The sequence below is a fragment of the Fonsecaea multimorphosa genome (assembly GCF_000836435.1).
Source record: "Fonsecaea multimorphosa CBS 102226 unplaced genomic scaffold supercont1.20, whole genome shotgun sequence".
In the NCBI taxonomy this organism is placed as follows: Eukaryota; Fungi; Ascomycota; class Eurotiomycetes; order Chaetothyriales; family Herpotrichiellaceae; genus Fonsecaea; species Fonsecaea multimorphosa.
In genome coordinates this window covers 18,674-37,402 of record NW_015971654.1, presented here as the reverse complement: position 1 = coordinate 37,402, position 18,729 = coordinate 18,674, and the positions used below count along the sequence as shown (strand labels likewise).

At 52.2% G+C, this 18,729-nt stretch overlaps 6 protein-coding genes across 6 annotated transcripts; 4 read left to right on the top strand and 2 right to left on the bottom strand.

Moving 5' to 3' along the window:
* Positions 1-536: 536 nt before the first annotated feature.
* Z520_08616 (fatty acid synthase subunit alpha) lies at positions 537-6,134 on the top strand (the record flags this gene model as incomplete). Its single annotated transcript, XM_016779112.1, has 1 exon — positions 537-6,134. The coding sequence occupies one exon, from the start codon at positions 537-539 to the stop codon at positions 6,132-6,134; it is 5,598 nt and encodes a 1,865-aa protein (XP_016629619.1).
* Positions 6,135-6,788: 654 nt separating this feature from the next.
* On the top strand, positions 6,789-8,696 carry Z520_08615 (uncharacterized protein; the record flags this gene model as incomplete). The annotated part of the gene is made up of 1 exon (XM_016779111.1): positions 6,789-8,696. One exon carries the CDS (start codon positions 6,789-6,791, stop codon positions 8,694-8,696), a length of 1,908 nt encoding a protein of 635 aa, XP_016629618.1.
* Positions 8,697-9,132: 436 nt separating this feature from the next.
* Positions 9,133-10,788, top strand: Z520_08614 (uncharacterized protein; the record flags this gene model as incomplete). The annotated part of the gene is made up of 1 exon (XM_016779110.1): positions 9,133-10,788. One exon carries the CDS (start codon positions 9,133-9,135, stop codon positions 10,786-10,788), a length of 1,656 nt encoding a protein of 551 aa, XP_016629617.1.
* Positions 10,789-11,906: 1,118 nt separating this feature from the next.
* Positions 11,907-13,940, top strand: Z520_08613 (uncharacterized protein; the record flags this gene model as incomplete). The annotated part of the gene is made up of 6 exons (XM_016779109.1): positions 11,907-11,966; positions 12,025-12,119; positions 12,174-12,242; positions 12,310-12,679; positions 12,782-13,552; positions 13,617-13,940. The coding sequence occupies 6 exons, from the start codon at positions 11,907-11,909 to the stop codon at positions 13,938-13,940; spliced, it is 1,689 nt and encodes a 562-aa protein (XP_016629616.1).
* Positions 13,941-14,661: 721 nt separating this feature from the next.
* Z520_08612 (uncharacterized protein) lies at positions 14,662-15,465 on the bottom strand (the record flags this gene model as incomplete). Its single annotated transcript, XM_016779108.1, has 1 exon — positions 14,662-15,465. One exon carries the CDS (start codon positions 15,463-15,465, stop codon positions 14,662-14,664), a length of 804 nt encoding a protein of 267 aa, XP_016629615.1.
* Positions 15,466-16,164: 699 nt separating this feature from the next.
* Positions 16,165-17,604, bottom strand: Z520_08611 (uncharacterized protein; the record flags this gene model as incomplete). Its single annotated transcript, XM_016779107.1, has 1 exon — positions 16,165-17,604. The coding sequence occupies one exon, from the start codon at positions 17,602-17,604 to the stop codon at positions 16,165-16,167; it is 1,440 nt and encodes a 479-aa protein (XP_016629614.1).
* Between the last annotated feature and the right edge of the window lie 1,125 nt (positions 17,605-18,729).

The following is an 18,729-nucleotide window of genomic DNA, read 5'->3' as shown; positions in this document are numbered from 1 at the left end:
TCCGAGCCTCTTGCTGCTGCTGAGCGGCGGTCATTTTTTTCTCCATCTCCGCCCGCAGTTGGTCACAGCATCCATACCAGGTACGCACCTTGACAGATCGCATCCCAACCAAAACCAAAGCGAAATCGCCATAACTCACCTTCCTCGCCGCTTGTCCTCTTCCGTCTCCATATCCTGTTCAACCCTCTTGTCCGTGGACTTTATCACCATCTTGTTGCGGATTACTTTTTCTCTTCCGGAGCCACAGGACAACCGAAGATCGAGGTTTCTCACAAACTTCATCACCTTCCCTCCTCACGGCCCCTCCGCACTCAGTCCTTCCTCCTCCCATCCATCCTCTCCTTCATCCCATAATAGCTACAAATTTGGATTGTTAGACCGAGCACAGTTCCTTCACTTGAACAACCTGTGTTCGCCATTGCCCTGCTCTGATTAACTTCATCCAGCACCGGGCAACGGGTCGACCTGTGTATCCGACCTCAGACTCAAAAGACGAGCACTCTCCATATTCCCTGATTTTACCACAAACCGCCGACATGCGTCCAGAAGTCGAGCAAGAGCTCGCTCACACGCTCCTCGTCGAGCTCCTGGCATATCAATTTGCCTCGCCAGTCAGGTGGATCGAGACCCAAGATGTTATCCTTGAGAAGAACAGAACAGAAAGAATTGTTGAAATTGGTCCCGCAGACACTCTCGGTGGTATGGCCAAGAGAACACTTGCCTCCAAATACGAGACCTACGATGCTGCCACCTCATTATCACGACAAGTGTTGGCGTATAACAAGGATCTGAAAGAAATTTACTATGACGTCGATCCGGTAGAGGAAGAGGCTGCTCCAGCGGCTGCCCAAGCTTCGTCATCCGCACCAGCGCCCTCAGCACCTGCTGCTGCTCCCGCTGCCGCAGCTTCGGCCCCTCCACCAGCAGCCAGCGCCGGGCCTGCTGCTGCGGTGCCAGATGCTCCAGTGGGAGCCGTCGACATTCTGCGAGCATTGGTGGCCCAGAAGCTCAAGAAACCACTCGCAGATATCCCTCTCAGCAAGGCAATAAAGGACCTGGTCGGCGGGAAATCGACATTGCAGAACGAAATCCTAGGAGACCTGGGCAAAGAATTTGGTTCGACACCCGAGAAGCCAGAAGACACTCCTCTGGATGAGCTCGGTGCCTCAATGCAGTCCACTTTCAATGGCCAGCTGGGCAAGCAGTCGCAGTCGCTGATCGCTCGCTTGGTTGCCTCCAAGATGCCCGGTGGCTTCAATATCACAGCTGTCAGAAAACACCTCGAGAACAGCTTCGGCCTGGGGCCTGGTAGACAAGACGGTGTTCTTCTGCTTGCACTCACAATGGAGCCAGCTTCACGTTTAGGCTCGGAAAATGATGCCAAGGCCTATCTCAGTGATGTGGCCCAGAAATATGCTGCAACAGCTGGAATCAGCCTCTCCTCTGCCTCAGCCGGCGGTGCTGCAGCCGGTGGCGCTGGTGCTGGCATGATGATGGATCCTGCTGCTATCGATGCTCTGACCAAGGATCAACGAGCTCTGTTCAAACAGCAACTCGAGCTCTTGGCCCGCTATCTCAAGATGGATTTGCGTGCCGGTGACAAGGCTTTCGTTGGCTCTCAAGAGGCCAACAAGGCTCTTCAAGCACAACTTGATTTGTGGAACACCGAACACGGCGAATTTTATGCTTCGGGAATTGAGCCTTCTTTCAGCCCCTTGAAAGCCCGTGTTTACGATTCCTCGTGGAACTGGGCTCGACAGGACGCTCTTAGCATGTATTACGACATCATCTTTGGCCGTCTCAAGGCCGTTGACCGAGAAATCGTCAGCCAGTGCATTCGGATCATGAACCGATCAAACCCGACCCTCATCGCATATATGCAATATCACATCGACAACTGCCCCACCGAGCGTGGTGAGACTTATAAACTGGCCAAAGAGCTGGGAGAGCAGCTCATTGAGAATTGCAAGGACGTTTTGAACGAAGCACCGGTCTACAAGGACGTTATGGTCCCTACTGGTCCTCAGACCACTATAGACGCTCGAGGCAACCTCGATTACCAAGAGGTCCCTCGTCAAAGTGCCCGCAAACTCGAGCACTATGTGCGTGAGATGGCAGAGGGTGGCAAGATCTCTGAATACAGCAATCGGACCAAAGTGCAGAACGACCTTCGTAACGTTTATAAGTTGATTCGGAAGCAGCACAAGCTATCGAAGGCTTCGCAATTGCAGTTCAACTCCTTGTACAAGGATGTTGTCCGTGCTTTGGCGATGAATGAGTCACAAATTATGCCACAGGAGAATGGCGATGTCAAGAGACCTGGTCGCAACGGATTGCCACGAGCCACTATGAATGGAAACGTCAAGCAGGGCAAGACCGAGACGATTCCGTTCCTCCATCTCAAGAAGAAAGAACAACACGGTTGGGAGTACAGCAAGAAGCTGACTGGCGTCTACCTTGAAGGATTGGAGAATGCTGCAAAATCAGGCCTGACCTTCCAGGGCAAGATGGCGCTGATGACTGGTGCCGGTGCAGGGTCCATCGGAGCCGAAGTTCTGCAAGGTCTGATCAGTGGTGGCGCCAAAGTTGTCGTCACGACTAGTCGTTACTCGCGTGAGGTTACCGAGTACTATCAATCAATGTATGCTCGGTTCGGTGGCCGCGGTTCTCAGCTTGTCGTGGTGCCATTCAACCAAGGAAGCAAGCAGGACGTGGAAGCCCTGGTTGACTATATCTACGACATCAAGAAGGGTCTTGGCTGGGATCTGGACTACATTGTGCCCTTCGCAGCTATCCCCGAGAATGGTCGCGAGATCGATAGCATCGATTCCAAGTCTGAGCTGGCTCACCGTATCATGTTGACTAACCTGATCCGTCTTCTTGGATACGTCAAATCGAAGAAGTTCGAGAACGGCTTCAACACTCGACCGGCTCAAGTCATGCTTCCACTCTCGCCCAATCACGGTACCTTCGGTAACGACGGTCTTTACTCCGAGTCCAAGCTTGCCTTGGAGACTCTTTTCAACCGCTGGTCTTCTGAGAGCTGGGGTGATTACCTCACAATTTGCGGCGCAGTCATTGGCTGGACTCGTGGCACTGGTTTGATGAGTGGCAACAACATCGTTGCTGACGGGGTTGAGAAATACGGTGTCCGGACCTTCTCCCAACAGGAGATGGCCTTCAACCTGCTTGGCCTGATGTCACCTGCCATTGTCGACTTGTGCCAACAGGAACCCGTTTTTGCCGACTTGAACGGTGGTTTACAATTTCTGCCAGATCTCAAGGATTTGATGACGAAACTTCGCGCCGAGATCATGGAGACCAGCGCCATCCGACAAGCCGTCACCAAGGAGACTGCCTTGGAGAACAAAATTGTCAATGGTGAGGACAGTGAGGCTCTTTACAAGAAAGTTACCATTGAGCCAAGAGCCAACCTGAAATTCGATTTCCCCGAGCTGCCCGACTGGCAGAAGGAGGTGGAGCCTCTGAGCGCTAAGCTCAAGGGCATGGTTGACCTTGACAAGGTGGTTGTGGTCACCGGCTTCTCTGAGGTCGGACCTTGGGGCAACTCCCGCACACGATGGGAAATGGAAGCCTATGGCGAGTTCTCGTTGGAGGGCTGCGTTGAGATGGCCTGGATGATGGGCCTGATCAAGAATCACAATGGCCCTCTCAAGGGTAAATCGTACTCTGGCTGGGTCGATGCAAAGACTGGCGAACCTGTCGACGACAAGGATGTCAAAGCCAAATATGAAAAGCACATCCTCGACCACTCGGGCATTCGTCTCATTGAGCCTGAGTTGTTCAACGGTTATGATCCAAAGAAGAAGCAGCTACTTCAAGAAATCCAAATCGAAGAGGATCTCGACCAGTTCGAATCGTCCAAGGAGACTGCCGAAGAATTCAAACGACAGCACGGCGACAAGGTCGAGGTCTTCGAGCTCGAGTCCGGCGAGTACAGTGTCCGCCTAAAGAAAGGCGCCACTCTTCTTATCCCCAAAGCCCTCAGATTTGATCGCCTTGTCGCTGGTCAAATCCCCACAGGCTGGAACGCCAAGACTTACGGTATTCCGGACGACATCATATCGCAAGTGGACCAGGTCACGTTGTTCGTTCTTGTGTGCACAGCCGAAGCCCTGCTTTCAGCTGGTGTTACCGACCCGTACGAGTTCTATAAATATGTGCATCTGTCTGAGGTGGGCAACTGCGTCGGTTCCGGTATTGGTGGTACCACTGCACTTCGTGGCATGTACAAAGATCGTTTCATGGACAAGCCTGTTCAGAAGGATATTCTCCAGGAATCTTTCATCAACACCATGGCCGCCTGGGTCAACATGTTGCTGTTGTCGTCGACTGGTCCAATTAAAACTCCCGTGGGTGCTTGTGCAACAGCTGTTGAGTCAATCGATATCGGGTACGAGACTATTGTGGAAGGAAAGGCTCGTGTTTGCTTTGTCGGTGGCTTCGATGACTTCCAAGAAGAAGGCTCCTACGAGTTTGCGAACATGAAGGCGACTAGCAATGCCGAAGATGAATTTGCGCATGGCCGGACTCCCAAGGAGATGTCCAGACCTACCACCACTACTCGAAACGGGTTCATGGAATCCCAAGGCTGTGGTATGCAAATCATCATGTCTGCCCGCCTTGCTTTAGACATGGGAACACCTATCTATGGCATCCTTGGCCTTGTCTCGACTGCCACCGACAAAATTGGTCGATCTGTGCCGGCTCCTGGTCAAGGTGTGTTGACCACCGCACGTGAAAACCCCGGCAAATATCCGTCGCCTCTGCTTGACATCAACTACCGCAAGAGACAGCTCGACCTCCGCCGACGCGCGATCAAGAACTGGCAAGAGTCTGAACTTCTGTACCTCCATGAGGAGGTGGCAGCTATGAAGGCTCAAGCTGGCTTTGGTTTCAATGAGGCCGAATACATGCAAGAGCGTGCCGAACACATCGAGCGGGAGGCAATCCGACAAGAAAAGGAGGCACAGTTCAGCTTGGGCAACAACTTCTGGAAACAAGACCCTGCCATTGCTCCCCTCCGCGGTGCCCTGGCTACTTGGGGTCTCACGATTGATGACCTTGATGTTGCTTCTTTCCACGGTACCTCGACCGTTGCGAACGACAAGAACGAATCCGAGGTTCTTTGCAAACAAATGGCGCATCTTGGCCGCAAGAAGGGCAATGCCATGCTTGGTATCTTCCAGAAATACTTGACTGGTCATCCTAAGGGTGCGGCTGGTGCATGGATGTTCAACGGCTGCTTACAAGTCCTCAACAGCGGTCTCGTTCCTGGAAACCGGAACGCCGACAACGTTGATCAGGTAATGGAGAAATTTGACTACATAGTCTATCCAAGCCGATCACTGCAGACCGATGGCATCAAAGCATTCTCTGTCACGTCCTTTGGTTTTGGTCAGAAGGGCGCTCAAGCAATTGGCATTCACCCCAAATACCTCTATGCTACGTTGGACGAGGCTGAGTTCCAGCGCTACAAGGTCAAGGTTGAAGCCAGACAGAAGAGAGCCTACAGGTACTTCCACAACGGCATGATCAACAACACTGTGTTCGTTGCGAAGACTAAGGCGCCATATCCGGACGAGATCATGCAGAAAGTGTTCCTCAACCCGGAACAGCGGGTAGTCGCCGACAAGAAGTCCGGGGAGCTGATCTACCATCCCTCCTCGCCTAAGAAAACCCCAGGCCCTCATGCCCTGGAGACAAAGGCCATGCTGGAGTCGCTGACGCAAGCCAACGCCACAGAAGGGTCGAAGATTGGTGTTGATGTCGAGGACATCCGAGCCATTAACATTGAGAACGAGACTTTTGTTGAGAGAAATTTCACCGAGCAGGAGCGGGCTTACTGCAGCAAGGCTCCGTCTCCTCAGGCATCATTTGCAGGACGATGGAGTGCGAAAGAAGCAGTCTTCAAGTCTCTGGGTGTGTGCAGCAAGGGTGCTGGTGCTCCTTTGTCGGACATCGAGATCCTGGCCGATGAGAACGGAGCACCCAAAGTTGCCCTCCACGGTGCAGCGCTCGAGGCAGCGAAACAAGCGGGTGTCAAAAACGTTAATGTCAGCATCAGCCACAGCGAAAGCCAGGCGATTGCCGTCGCTGTGTCCGCATTTTGAAGAGCTTGGAGAAGTGACAGGTTGGGATTGTACATTTGGCGAATGATTTGAAAATAGCGCGAGTATGGGATTGCTGGGTTGGAGTCGCTTTGGGATTTGGTTCATTCTGGTGCTCACACTGGTGGAATAGGCTAGGTTCTCAGGGGATGAGGGAAAGAAAAGGCTTTGTGTAACCAAGAGCCTCAGGGCTGCTGCATGAGGCATAATAGATCTCTTGTATTGTTTCAAATACAGAACTCAACCTTCCAAAACTACCCAAGTAGGCGAGAGACTCCTGGCGCTTGTCTACACTAACCTATGTGGGCTCGTGGGCGCGAAGTCTTGATCCTTGAGAATAGTCTCCTTGAAGATCAGTCGCTCTAAAATAGCCGGACCAAGTACATCATCGCTCGCTCCCTCGGCGTAACTTTTAGCAAAAGCACAATTTGGCCGAGAGAAGAGCCGCTGGTTGGATATTTTCAATGGTTTCCAGCCGTCTAAACCTATGGGATTCCAGACTTTGAAAGACTCAAATATGCAAAAGGTAAGCAGCATGTCTCTTCCTTCATTACTCTGCTCTTTCACCTTTCACACAGCTGTATTTGGAGTCTCGCGAGTTGTACTGCAACCTCCGGCCCGCCGAAAAAGTAGGACTCCGTGTCTCCCTGTTCCTCGATGAATAGTCTATCTATTGAGCAGCAGGCTCGCGCTGCCAAAGCATACATACTCCACGAGCTGGGAAAGACCAAAGATGGTGTCTCGATTCTCAAGGACAAAGATTTCTCTGCTAGGCTCGACGCGAACTTTATCACCATCTTTGCCATCTTTGCCGAGTTATACGGCTATCGGCATGACTGTCTCGATCAGCTCGTCGACCTAATAACTATGTGTGGAAAAAGCTGGCAGGACAGAACCCCTGAGTTAAAGAAGGTTGACAGACAGCGAGAACTCGACCCGGAGTGGTACCTCTCAAACCAGATGTTGGGAGGAGTTTGCTACGTTGACCGCTATGCTGGCAACTTGGCTGGTATTAAGAAGCGCATCCCCTACTTCAAAGAGTTGGGATTGACTTATCTACATTTGATGCCTCTCTTCTTGGCTCCCCAGCCTCTCAATGACGGAGGGTACGCTGTCTCTAGCTACCGAGACGTGCAGCCCGAATTAGGGACTATCGAGGAGCTCAGAGATCTCGCCACTGAGCTGAGGAAGGCTGGGATCAGCTTAGTGCTTGATCTGGTCTTTAATCATACCTCCAATGAGCATCGCTGGGCAAAGAAAGCAGCCGAGGGCGATCCTGAGCATTCCGCCATGTATTGGATCTTCCCTGATCGAAATGTTCCCTCAGCATTTGAACGGTCCACGCGCGAAATCTTTCCGGATGATCATCCTGGCTCTTTCATCCAACTTCCGGACGGCCGATTTGTCTGGTCGACGTTCTATCATTTTCAATGGGATCTGAACTACTCGAATCCAGCCGTATTCAGGGCCATGGCTGGGGAGATGCTGTACCTGGCCAATGTGGGTGTCGACCTCTTCCGGATGGACGCCGTCGCATTCATGTGGAAACAGATGAACACAGACTGTGAGAATCTGCCAGAGGTTCACAAGTTGCTCCGAGCTTTCAACGCCCTTTGTCGGATTGCGGCGCCGTCAGTGCTTTTCAAATCCGAGGCCATTGTCCATCCCGACTTTGTGGTACAATACATTGACCGGTACGAGTGCCAACTATCTTATAATCCGCTCCAGATGGCCCTGACGTGGGAAGCACTGGCAACTAGAGATGTGTCGATGCTGTCCCAGGCGATTGAGCGCAGACACAATATCGCTCGAGGCTGTGCTTGGGTCAATTACGTCCGATCTCACGACGACATTGGCTGGACATTCTCCGATGAAGACGCAAAAGAACTTGGCCAGGATGGTCGAAATCACAGAAAGTTCCTCAATGCGTTCTTCGTGAACCGCCACCCCGGGAGCTTTGCTCGAGGCGTGCCATTTCAGGACAATCCAAAGACCGGCGACTGCAGGATATCTGGCTCCACGGCTTCGTTGGCCGGCTTGGAGTCGATGCAAGATCATGCCATTGAGCGGATCTTGCTCGCATACTCGATCGCCATGAGTACCGGCGGGATCCCGCTCATCTATTTGGGAGACGAAGTCGGTCAACTCAACGACTATAGCTACCTCAACGATCCCGCTAAGATGGATGACAGCAGATGGGTGAATCGGCCCTGGTATCCCGAACAGCGCTATGCCGAGCGACACGACGTCAACACCATCCCAGGACTGATATATGCGGGAATGAAGCATCTCATCCACCTGCGCAAGACCACAGAGGAGCTTGCAGGAGGAAGAGCGATTGGGTTTTACACGGGCAATCCCGCCATCCTTGGGTATCAACGACCAGGCGCAAACTCTAGCGTATTGTGTCTCTGCAACTTCTCGGACGAAGCCCAGTGGATCGGACGGGATAGGTTCATGGGAATGCCTGCTGAGACGAAGGATCTGGTGAGTGGATATATGATCAACTTGCGGAACGCGGGAATCCATATGAAACCGCACCAGTTCTTGTGGTTGAGGTTTTGAGCAGGGACATAATTACCATTTGTTCTAGCAGATCATCTCCACGGGGTTCGCCGCCCCATGGTTAACCCAGGGGAGAGAGGCTTGTAATATGTAATTCTCCGTATCCAATAGGGCAAGCCAAGTTCTTATTGGCGCACATGTAGAGCGCCGCACATTTTTTTCCAGCTAAACCTAGCAGTAATTGCCCAACAGTCCTGGCATAGGTCGACCTAAGGAGCATCGAGTTTCATCATTTGCTAATATGCTACTAATGCCGCATGTCTCGATTGCATAACAGGGTCAATCTTAATCGTCACCCCTCGTCAGGAATCGGTATCACGAGAGCCCAACTGATTTTGGTCCATCCTTAAGGCGGCTTTCTCGAAGCAGGAACTTTCTTTGCTCCCTTGTGAAACGGGGCAGCCACACCCACCCCGATTGTGGTGGGAAGTAGGCAATGGCCGAACTGGATGCCCTTATCGACTCGCTTATTGAACAGCGCAAGGCTCCAGAAGCGTCCTACATCGACAGCAAACATGAAAAGACGCTGAAGATCGAACAGATACCAGGCAAGGGACAAGGAGTATTCGCAAAACAGTTCTTGTCTGTCAAGGAGCCGATCTGTTCATTAAACTACCCAACTATGATGGCGATCGATTCGGACTTCTTGCAGACGACGTGCTACCACTGCCTCGTTGTCACGGAGAGTCCGCTGCCCATACCAGGATACGGACACGCAACTGTCCAACTGAAGATCTGCAACGGCTGCCACGCTGCGCGCTTCTGCAGTCGAAACTGCCAGGTTGAATCGTGGCATGCATACCACAAGTACGAATGCAAAATCTTCAAACGGGTGCAGAACAACCTGCCCCCAGCTATCCTTAGGGCGGTGCTGCGGGCGGTGCTCCTCAAGGACCGAGATAAGGTGCCGAGTGACGAATGGAGCCGTATCACGCAGTTGGTTTCGCACGAAGAGATCCTTGCGGCGCGGGGACGGTCCAACCTTACGGACATGGCGGAAGGAATCAAACACCTGGCGGCGTCGAGCATGAGCATCGAGACGATCCAGCGACTGATTTTCATCATGAAGTCTAACGCGACTGAGCTGCCGACTCCGATCCAGGGAGGTATAGGAGTCATGCTTGAGCCTCTCGTGGCCAAATTCAACCACAGCTGTGAACCCAATCTGGCAGTCCACAGACCCCAACACACCATGACCAGCGGCTGGATGAGCTCGACGCAGCTCTCCGACGATGAGAGACGGACATTTATCCGGGTTATTCCTCTAAGAGACATTCAGCAAGACGAGGAGCTGTTCAACTGCTACATTGTGCCCACGGCGTCAGCGAGCGCCAGGAGAGCGAAGCTCATGGAGGACTACTTTTTCACTTGCAATTGCTCCAAGTGCCTTTCGGATAACAAAGCCACGACGGACCTGGCCGCTGAGCAACCCAGTCTCCCAGCCCAGTTTGATAAGTGGACCGAATCTGTTGCTCGCCATCTATCGCCGGAAAAGCGAAGCTCGGGTGGCTTTCAAAAGGCTGCAGCAGGCATGGATAAGTCGGACCGGTTTTTTGACTACCCTGCCCTCTACACGACGGGCAAATTCCCTGAAATGGCCATGAGACTCATTCTCGAAGGGTTGAAGTATCAGGCCTTTGACGAAGCGCTGGTGAACGTGCTTCGGATCTACTTCCTCGTCAATCCACAGCGCTTCGTCGGCCGGCATAACCCTACCAACATCTATACCATCTTCCTCATGCTTGACATATTCGATGTCCTGCTGGGGATATCGACTTCTTCTTCGGGGATTACTAGCGACAAGGTAGAGAGTTCGCTGCGTAACCTGTCTGATCGAGGACTGGACAAAAACGGACTGATGTACTGGCGACAGAGAATATGTGCAGATTTGAGAAAAAGGCTGGAAGAGAGTGCGTTGACGGATCTGCTTAGTCTGGTCCAGATGCGGGAAGAGCAAGCGAAGCATATCAGTGACCAGGTCGTCCTTACTGAAGGGGAGGGATTAAAGGGGCAAGCAGAAGGGGGAATGCGAGCCGTCCTGAGGTTAAATGAGCAGCGATGGGAGACTATTCTGCAGGAGACCGGGTGCTGAAGTCGCTCATCAGGCGCATCAATCGACCCCAAGCCCTGGGGCCTTCTGCCCGTCTGAGGTTTTGGCGTCCATGATATGACCTTTTGGCAACAGTGGCACGCGATATGAGTCGATCTCAGATGAATGCGCAATCCAAAAACAAGGATGAAGTAATTGATTACCGAAATCTCACCATAATAGTCGAGTCTTGTCATGCGCCGGGTACTCCGAGCGATCAATGTACGAGTCAAAAGCACATGGAACTCAAGGACACGCTAGCAGAACCCTCGTAACGATCAGTGGAGTAACAGCGACTCCGGAACCAGATATATATGAAGCAGAGCATTCACGGTCAAATGGGGTGATGTAAACTTTGGCTATGAAGCAGCCAGGTCGACACACCTCTCATGCCAGAGGGGCCGACTAAGGTGTTGAACCCGAGTGTTGAAAAGACGAGCACGGGGAAGAAGCAGCCAGTTTAAGTGGTTATAAGGCGAGCCTACCTAGGTGAATAGGTGGGCAGCCCACCGGACTATTGGCCACCCCTAGAGTACGGCATATAGGCTCAGAACAGTGACCCTCCGACATCACCGGCTGGCATCGGCAGTTCAGCCTTGTGCCATAAACAATTGCAACCTCACGAGCCTCGCCGGAATCTCTACATTTCTCTATATTGCATTCATTAAATCATCACACCATAGGCTCAACACTGCGAAACTCGAGCTCAAAGAAGCTTTTGAATGTCCTTCAATCAGTTGGGTTTCCCACGACACGTTCGCAATGCTGTCGTCGTTGTCGACTGCGAGCCTCGACTGCCCTGGGGGACAATGGCGCTTTTTGACCGTCCTGGAGCAATTCTTTTCGAGGTCATGGTATCACCGCCTGTGGCGACGGACATGTATCGCGGCAATTGCTTGTAGCTGGCTACCTAGGTAGGTACTATATGTACAGGTGCTAATCCACAAGGGCGACTAAGTCATGACAAGTTCCTGGGCAAGATCCAAGGCCGACAAGAAAACGACTTTTGCATCCATCAGATCACCGATACGAACAGAGCTGGCGCTCTATAACTCCCAACACATACTACCATTTTACCTTTGAGAGGCTTTCGCTTGAATTTTCACTTTCCGTGATTGACTATGAAGTGGGAGGACGATGGCTACGCGCGCCGAGACGATGATGGCAAACCGGTGACGTTTGTGAGCTCTCCACGCCGGCTTCATTCCAATCTCCTGGACTCATCATCGTTGTGTATAGGAAGAGTATCAACAGAGGTCAGTCAGTGCCGCTGCTGCCAAGAAGAACAGGTGGAATTTGACCAAGGGCGACCTCAAGCTGTTTGCCATCACTGGGTACGGCTTGCTGCTTCCCTCTAACATACAAGACTGCTGCTAACATATTACCAGGGTTGGCTTTTTTCTTGATTCATATGATCTGTTCATCATTAACCTGGTGACACCAGTATGGCTCTACGAGTAAGCATCTCCGCTCCTCCTTCCACACTCTCAACACTCGTCCATGGACTGAGATATGATCTTCTAGATACTGGGGAGGGCTGGATGGCCGTAAACCGCATTACCCTCCTCTCCTCCGAGGTCTGGTCAACGCTGGTTCAAACATTGGCAATATCCTCGGACAACTTGCATTCGGATTTCTGGGCGACGTCTTCGGTCGCAAGTTTGTGTACGGCAAGGAACTAATCGTGGTGGTAATTGGCACCATCCTCACCATCAGCCTTCCGAACCACATACCGACACCCACGTTGAAGATGATATGGCTCTTTTGTTTCCGAATCCTGATGGGCGTAGGCATCGGAGGAGATTATCCCATGTCGGCGTCCATCGTCTCAGAGAGGTCCTTGCTGCCGAAGCGTGGACAACTATTGGCATGGATCTTTTCCAACCAAGGTTGGGTAAGTTGCTCACGCTCCAGAGCCGGTGTAACGCAAAGGGTTTCGTTCGTGGTGCTCAGCACATTCTCTCTTGACTTCAGCTGACTCGATCCTGTCTACCAGGGCACACTCACCGGCTCCATTGCAACGATCATCATTCTCGCATCCTTTAGTCACGCCCTGGGTGCCGAAGGGCACTACAACCAATTGGATGCAGTCTGGAGGATTCAGATGGGCCTTGGGCTCGTTCCAGCTTTTGCCACACTCTACTTCCGTCTCACAATGCCTGAAGGTAGGAAGTACTTACAGTCTCGAGAGTTGAACCACTCGGCCGTGGCGAACCATAACGGGGCCGAAAATAACGGCTCCTCAAAATCTGCAGCCGACGGGCCGGAGTTAGACTCACACAGCAATGGCAGTGTTCGCACCGATGCTGGCCCTGCTTCCATTGATACGACGACGACGGACGATGCAAACAAGCTCACTCCCACCAGCAGCACCGAAGGCCGCACGAAGTACAAGGCCTTCTTCATCCACTTCAGCAAGTGGAAGAACCTCAAGGTTCTCTTGGGAACGACGTCGACATGGTTTTTGCTGGATGTCGCCTTCTACGGCACCAATCTGAATCAATCCGTCCTCCTCGACGAGATCGGATTCAATACCGGCAAAAACGAGTACGACCTCCTGATGCGGAACGCTATTGGAAACCTGATCATTGCCGCGGCCGGTTACGTTCCCGGATATTTCTTCACGATATACTTTGTCGAGAAACTCGGCAGGAAGTGGATCCAGATCCAAGGGTTCCTGATCGTCGCTTTGATGTTTGGTGTCATAGCTGGCGACTATGGACACCTTGGGACTGCAGGCAAGTTCGTCTGCTTCGCTTTTGCCCAGGTTCGTTCAATCTCAATCCCTCCTCCAACAAACCTTCTTGGATCTGACTGTAGTTTGATCACAGTTCTTCTTCAACTTCGGCCCCAACGCTACCACGTTCATTGTCCCCGCCGAAGTCTACCCTTCGCGGGTCCGTGGATTGGCGCACGGCACCAGTGCCGCCGTGGGCAAGCTGGGTGCCATTCTGTCTGCCCTGCTGTTCAACTATCTTAGCGGACCGAACATCATCGGGCTCGCGAACGTCCTGTGGATATTTTTCGCGTGCAATGTCCTGGGCGCTATCATTACTTTCTTCTTGATCCCCGAGACCAAGAACAAGGATGCGGACGTGGTCGACTATGAGGAGTGGCAGGAGAGACAAGCAAGACTCAACCCTGAGAAAGTGTGAAAGGTCCAAAACAGCAGAGATTTATGCAAATTCTGGGTTGTTTTTTTTTGACATCGCATCAGGGAATGAAGCTTGCTTGGGTACGGAGCAATTGCGGCCGCTCCTCCTTCTGGCGTCTGCACTGCTTAGCCTCACCGCGTTGTTGCTACATTTTCAAAAATAATATAATGGCTCTGGTTGATGGAACACATGGAACAAGGTGAAACAAGCTCCTACTTCTGACCCAAGGTCTGTTACATATCCGAAACGAGGAGAAGAGAAACTTGAGAAATGCAAGTAGAAGATTCGATCTCGGTCCAGCATACTCATTAGGTAGGAAGAGGAAGGAGATTTAAAGATTTGTTACCATATTCGATCATGTTGTAATTCTGGAAGAGGGAGAGCAATACTAGATAGATTAATAGTAGAAAAGCACGAGATGAATGAAGAAAACACCAGCCCTCTTTGGTCAATGTACATAGATCCTGCCTTATAGGGCCTCTTGTAGGTATAGGGTCACTACTACTAGCACCTTGGCTGTGACAAAAGTCATCCTAGATTCTATATCGCGCTCCTTGGTCAATTTACTAGTGCTTATTCCTGGGCGTTGTTAGGGAGGTACTGGTACTCGTAGACAGATCGAGTAGATAGGATCCGTCGACTTGCATAACTCCATCAGATTCATTCACTGGAAAATGTGTTGTGTCACGTCCGTCTCATTCCACAATTCTCTTCTTAATTCCTATGTTGCCGCAGGATACAACAAGAGTCGAACACCTTTGCGTTCAACCATGCGCGGCTTGGGGCGGACTTTCCTCCCACTCGTCTTCTTCGATTGTCGGGAAGACGACGGCGCCGACTGCAGAGATTCTTTCTTCAAGCTCTCCTTCACGTTAACATCTTTTTGCGTCAATGGTTCATGCTCTCCTTGGATCTTCTGGCCCAGCTGGTTCATCCGCCGATTCTCTTTCTCGAGCTCGTCGATTCGGGCTTCTAACTCCCGCCTTTGCCGGCGCAGCTCATCGCATTCTCCCCGGACATCTTTCAACTGCTCCTTAAGACGGTCTCTCACTTTTAGATGCCTCTCATACTCTTTCTCATGGACTGCCTCGGTCGCGAGCTCAAGTTCGCGCCTCGCCACCTCGAGGTCGTTCTCCAGTTTGTCCCTTCTTGACTCGGCATCACGGAGATTTTCCTGGCAGAGGGCATGCTGATCCCTTTCTCTTCTGAGCTCTTCTTGCAGCCTTGAAATGCTGGATATCGGGGATTCGTCGGTGAAATCGTCATTGAGAGATAGTGACAAGGGGACAGGCACGTCGTTCTCATTCGACGGCAAAGGCAACTTCGTTGGAATTGGCTCAGGACGAGTATGCGGTCTGTCAAACGCTCGTTTGTCGCCTGACAGGTCCCCTTTGGCTTCTTGAGCAATCGCTTGCTGCCGTATAGCTCGCTCTTCCTCCGCTGCTGCCTTTTGCGCAGCCTTGCGACTTTCGACGCACGCCTCCCAATTCTCCGGCAGAACCTTTGTTGTTTTGCTGGAAGACATTGTCCAGCTGTCAAGAAGAAACATTGAAGAGAACTTAAGACGATGAGGTTAGAAAGTTGCGGGTACTCTTACATCTTCTACCTTGTGCAGGCCCATCTCATACCTTGCGACGAGGTCGGCAAGCGCAGACTGTGCGGCTCTTGCCCTTTCAGGAGGCCCCAGCCGCAGACTTGAGCTGGATGCCCCCTGCCCATGCCCTGCTGCAGTCTTGTTGGCTCAGGTGTGCCTCTTTGGTCGGGCAATATTTCATCATCCCATCATCTCGCTGAGTTGTCAGCACATGATTGGACTCTGTGGCTTTCTCCAACTCACCATCTGCTGCTTCGCCTGCACATTCAGCCCAATTACCTCGCAGCGAAGCTGAGAACCATTTGGAGAACTACGAGTAGTCGAACTGCCTTCACTGTGACCAATTGGCAAGTTGTCCTTTGTGCAGGCAGTAAGTTACGGCTGCTGTAGGTTGCTCTGTCTGGTGTGAGTTCACGAATGCTAGTCATCGATTGGTTCACATGTCTTCAATTGGTCATTGCGCCTCTAGGACCCTTCTATGTCTTGGTCTAGTCAGTGTGGGCTGAGGGAAGAGACCATGCATGTCTCAATCAGTCCGGAAGCCTCATGTGCCATTGGTGCGAAACAGATACATACCTAGGTACACCCTCAAACTCAGATTCTTGGACTACTGGGCCGGTTTGCAGACTTCTACGCTCCCAAGAACTTTGCAGCATTTCGACCTGCAACACGCCCAAACACCACACACTCCAGCAGGCTGCTTCCACCGAGCCGGTTCTCTCCATGGATGCCGCCTGTAGACTCTCCCGCAGCCCACAGGCCCTTAATTGGGTTTCCGCCCCCATCCAGGACTTCTGCTTCGGGCGAGAATATGGCTCCCCCCATGGTATAGTGGACGACTGGGGTGACGGTGCCGACGTAGACCGTCGAGTCTGGCCTTGGATCTTGCAGCGCCCAGTGCCCAAATGACGATCGACCGAAGAGGTCGGGCTGTTTGCCTTGCACAGTTGCAGCATACTCTTTTATCGTCTCTAGAGTCGCATCTGAATGCTCCAGCTCTGATATTGTTGACTTCCGCATCAGTCCCTTCCAGATATAAAAGTCGACATGGGACTTTGCGACCGCGTACGTGGCTTCGTCCAACATAATCTGGATCTCCCACTGCTTGGTAGGCTGTAAGTCGTTTGGAGGCTGTTGTGCCACGATGGCATCCGTAACTTGTTTCCTCAGTCTCAACTCATTGATGAACCTCCGGCCCTGCCGGAGGAGGATCCCACCTTCGCCCCTGAGGAGTTCGGCTGCCAGGAACTTTGTCCGCTTGAATGGCTCCTTCGGGTCCACGAATCCCGTGGGGTGGACCTGGACTTGTTCCATATCGACCAGATGTGCGCCGAGGTCCGTCAACAAGGCTTGAGATCCCGGGAGCGCTTCATTGGTGGATGGGAACCCCTCGAGGTCTGGTCGATACTGAGCGAGGAGACCCGACGAGTCGCCTGCGAAGCCACCAGCGGTGAATATCACCGGCCCTTCGATCGTCTTCTCCGGCTTGCCGTCTTGGGACACCTGCACTCCTACAACCTCGCCCCCATCCGACTTCAGGATCTTTGTGACGGTTGTGTCGGTCTGGAGCGTCACGAGGGAACTGGCTTGAAGCTGTTTCAGCAGTGTCAGCACAATGCTGGCCCCGGGTGGCGAGGGTCCTGCTCCACGATGTGTTCGAGGATGACTATGGCCACCCAGCTGAGCGACATGAGACAGGTCGATGCCCTTTTCATCCACGAGCCAATTGATCGCCTCCGCAGAAGAAGTGGTCAGCTTAGCAATGAGCTTCTGCCTCGCTTCCGTCTTTGAGGCACTTAAACTCGCACCAGCCGACCTCAGTGTGTCGTTGTAGAATGCCGCCACGGTGTCCGACCCCTGGGCTTGAAACCTGGTTGGCACGCCATTGATGCCGCTCGACGCCTTAATCGAATTTCCCCCCGGCTTCTGCTGGCGTTCGACTATGTGCACCGGCACACCTCTGGCCACGAGTTCGGAAGAGGCGCAGAGACCCGCGAGACCCGAACCAACAACGACGACGACCCGGGAATGCGCCGCGGTGGTTGTGGATTGATTTATCGACGATGACATTCGGAGATGGCCAATCAACATAGAGAGGAGAGCTGCAAGGGTAGAAAACACGAGAACTAGACCGAGTCTGTTCCAGTAGGACCGCTGCATAGAATGGTGGTGGGTGTGGTGTGTAGTGGAAGCTAACTCGGTTTTTATGCGCGGACGGGCGAGAGGGGTGGCAAACGAGTCTTATATTGGGGGTTCTGTTATTGTGTATGATAGACACCTACCCAGGTACCTAGGGCACCGGACTTTGTGATGTAGAGAGTAGCTCATGTACAATTGTCGAGTATCGAAGAGATGGCATGGTGGGGAGCGAGTTTTGTCGCTCGTCACGCCACGCCTCACGCGTGGCTGACATGTCACCCCACAAACGAGGCTTTAACCCAGAGGCAGATCTTCCCGGCAGGAAGGATCTGGGAGGGTTAAAGAAGAATGGATAGCAAAGAACCCCTTACTGTATAGGCAAGAAAGAGATTAGTTGAACAATCTAGATACGTACTAGGTAAACAGGTTATTATGTCTACCGTTTTGTAGATGATGGCTGAGAAAGTCTTCGAGGCTGACCAATCAATCCTCACGCCTGTTCTGCTCTTGAGATTCTTGCATGTTTGAAAAGGAAATTCTTGTAATAACTTATTTGATCCCCTGAGAGATTCGTTTAATGCACGTCCGTAAAGGTTGCTTCACAGACACCTGTCGTCGGTTCGTAGTCGCACAAGACGTTGGGGTGAAGAGTCTTAAGAGGGGATTGTACCGAGTATGTGAGTGAATCATCACCGCGCCAACCGCAAAGCATAAACAATGACGCCATGAGGCCCACAATTCCCCGTGCATTCACTCGTCGCTTCTGTATGCGCTGCAACTTCTGCGCTTCTCGTATTCCGCGCAGCTGGAGCCTAGAGTCTGAGAGTCTGATTTGTACCACGACATCACATCTTCCTTTGCCAGCTCATCCCGTCCCATCCTATCCCACGCGCAGCCTGAATCTCTTTCCCGTCACCTGCCTCCATCATTTTCTACATTTTTGGATCTGAAACCATCGTCATCGTCGTCGTTTCTCGCACCGAACAATGTCATCTTCAAGTCTCAAGTGATTCTACCTAATAGTCACTCCTTTACGACGTGCACACACCATCACGC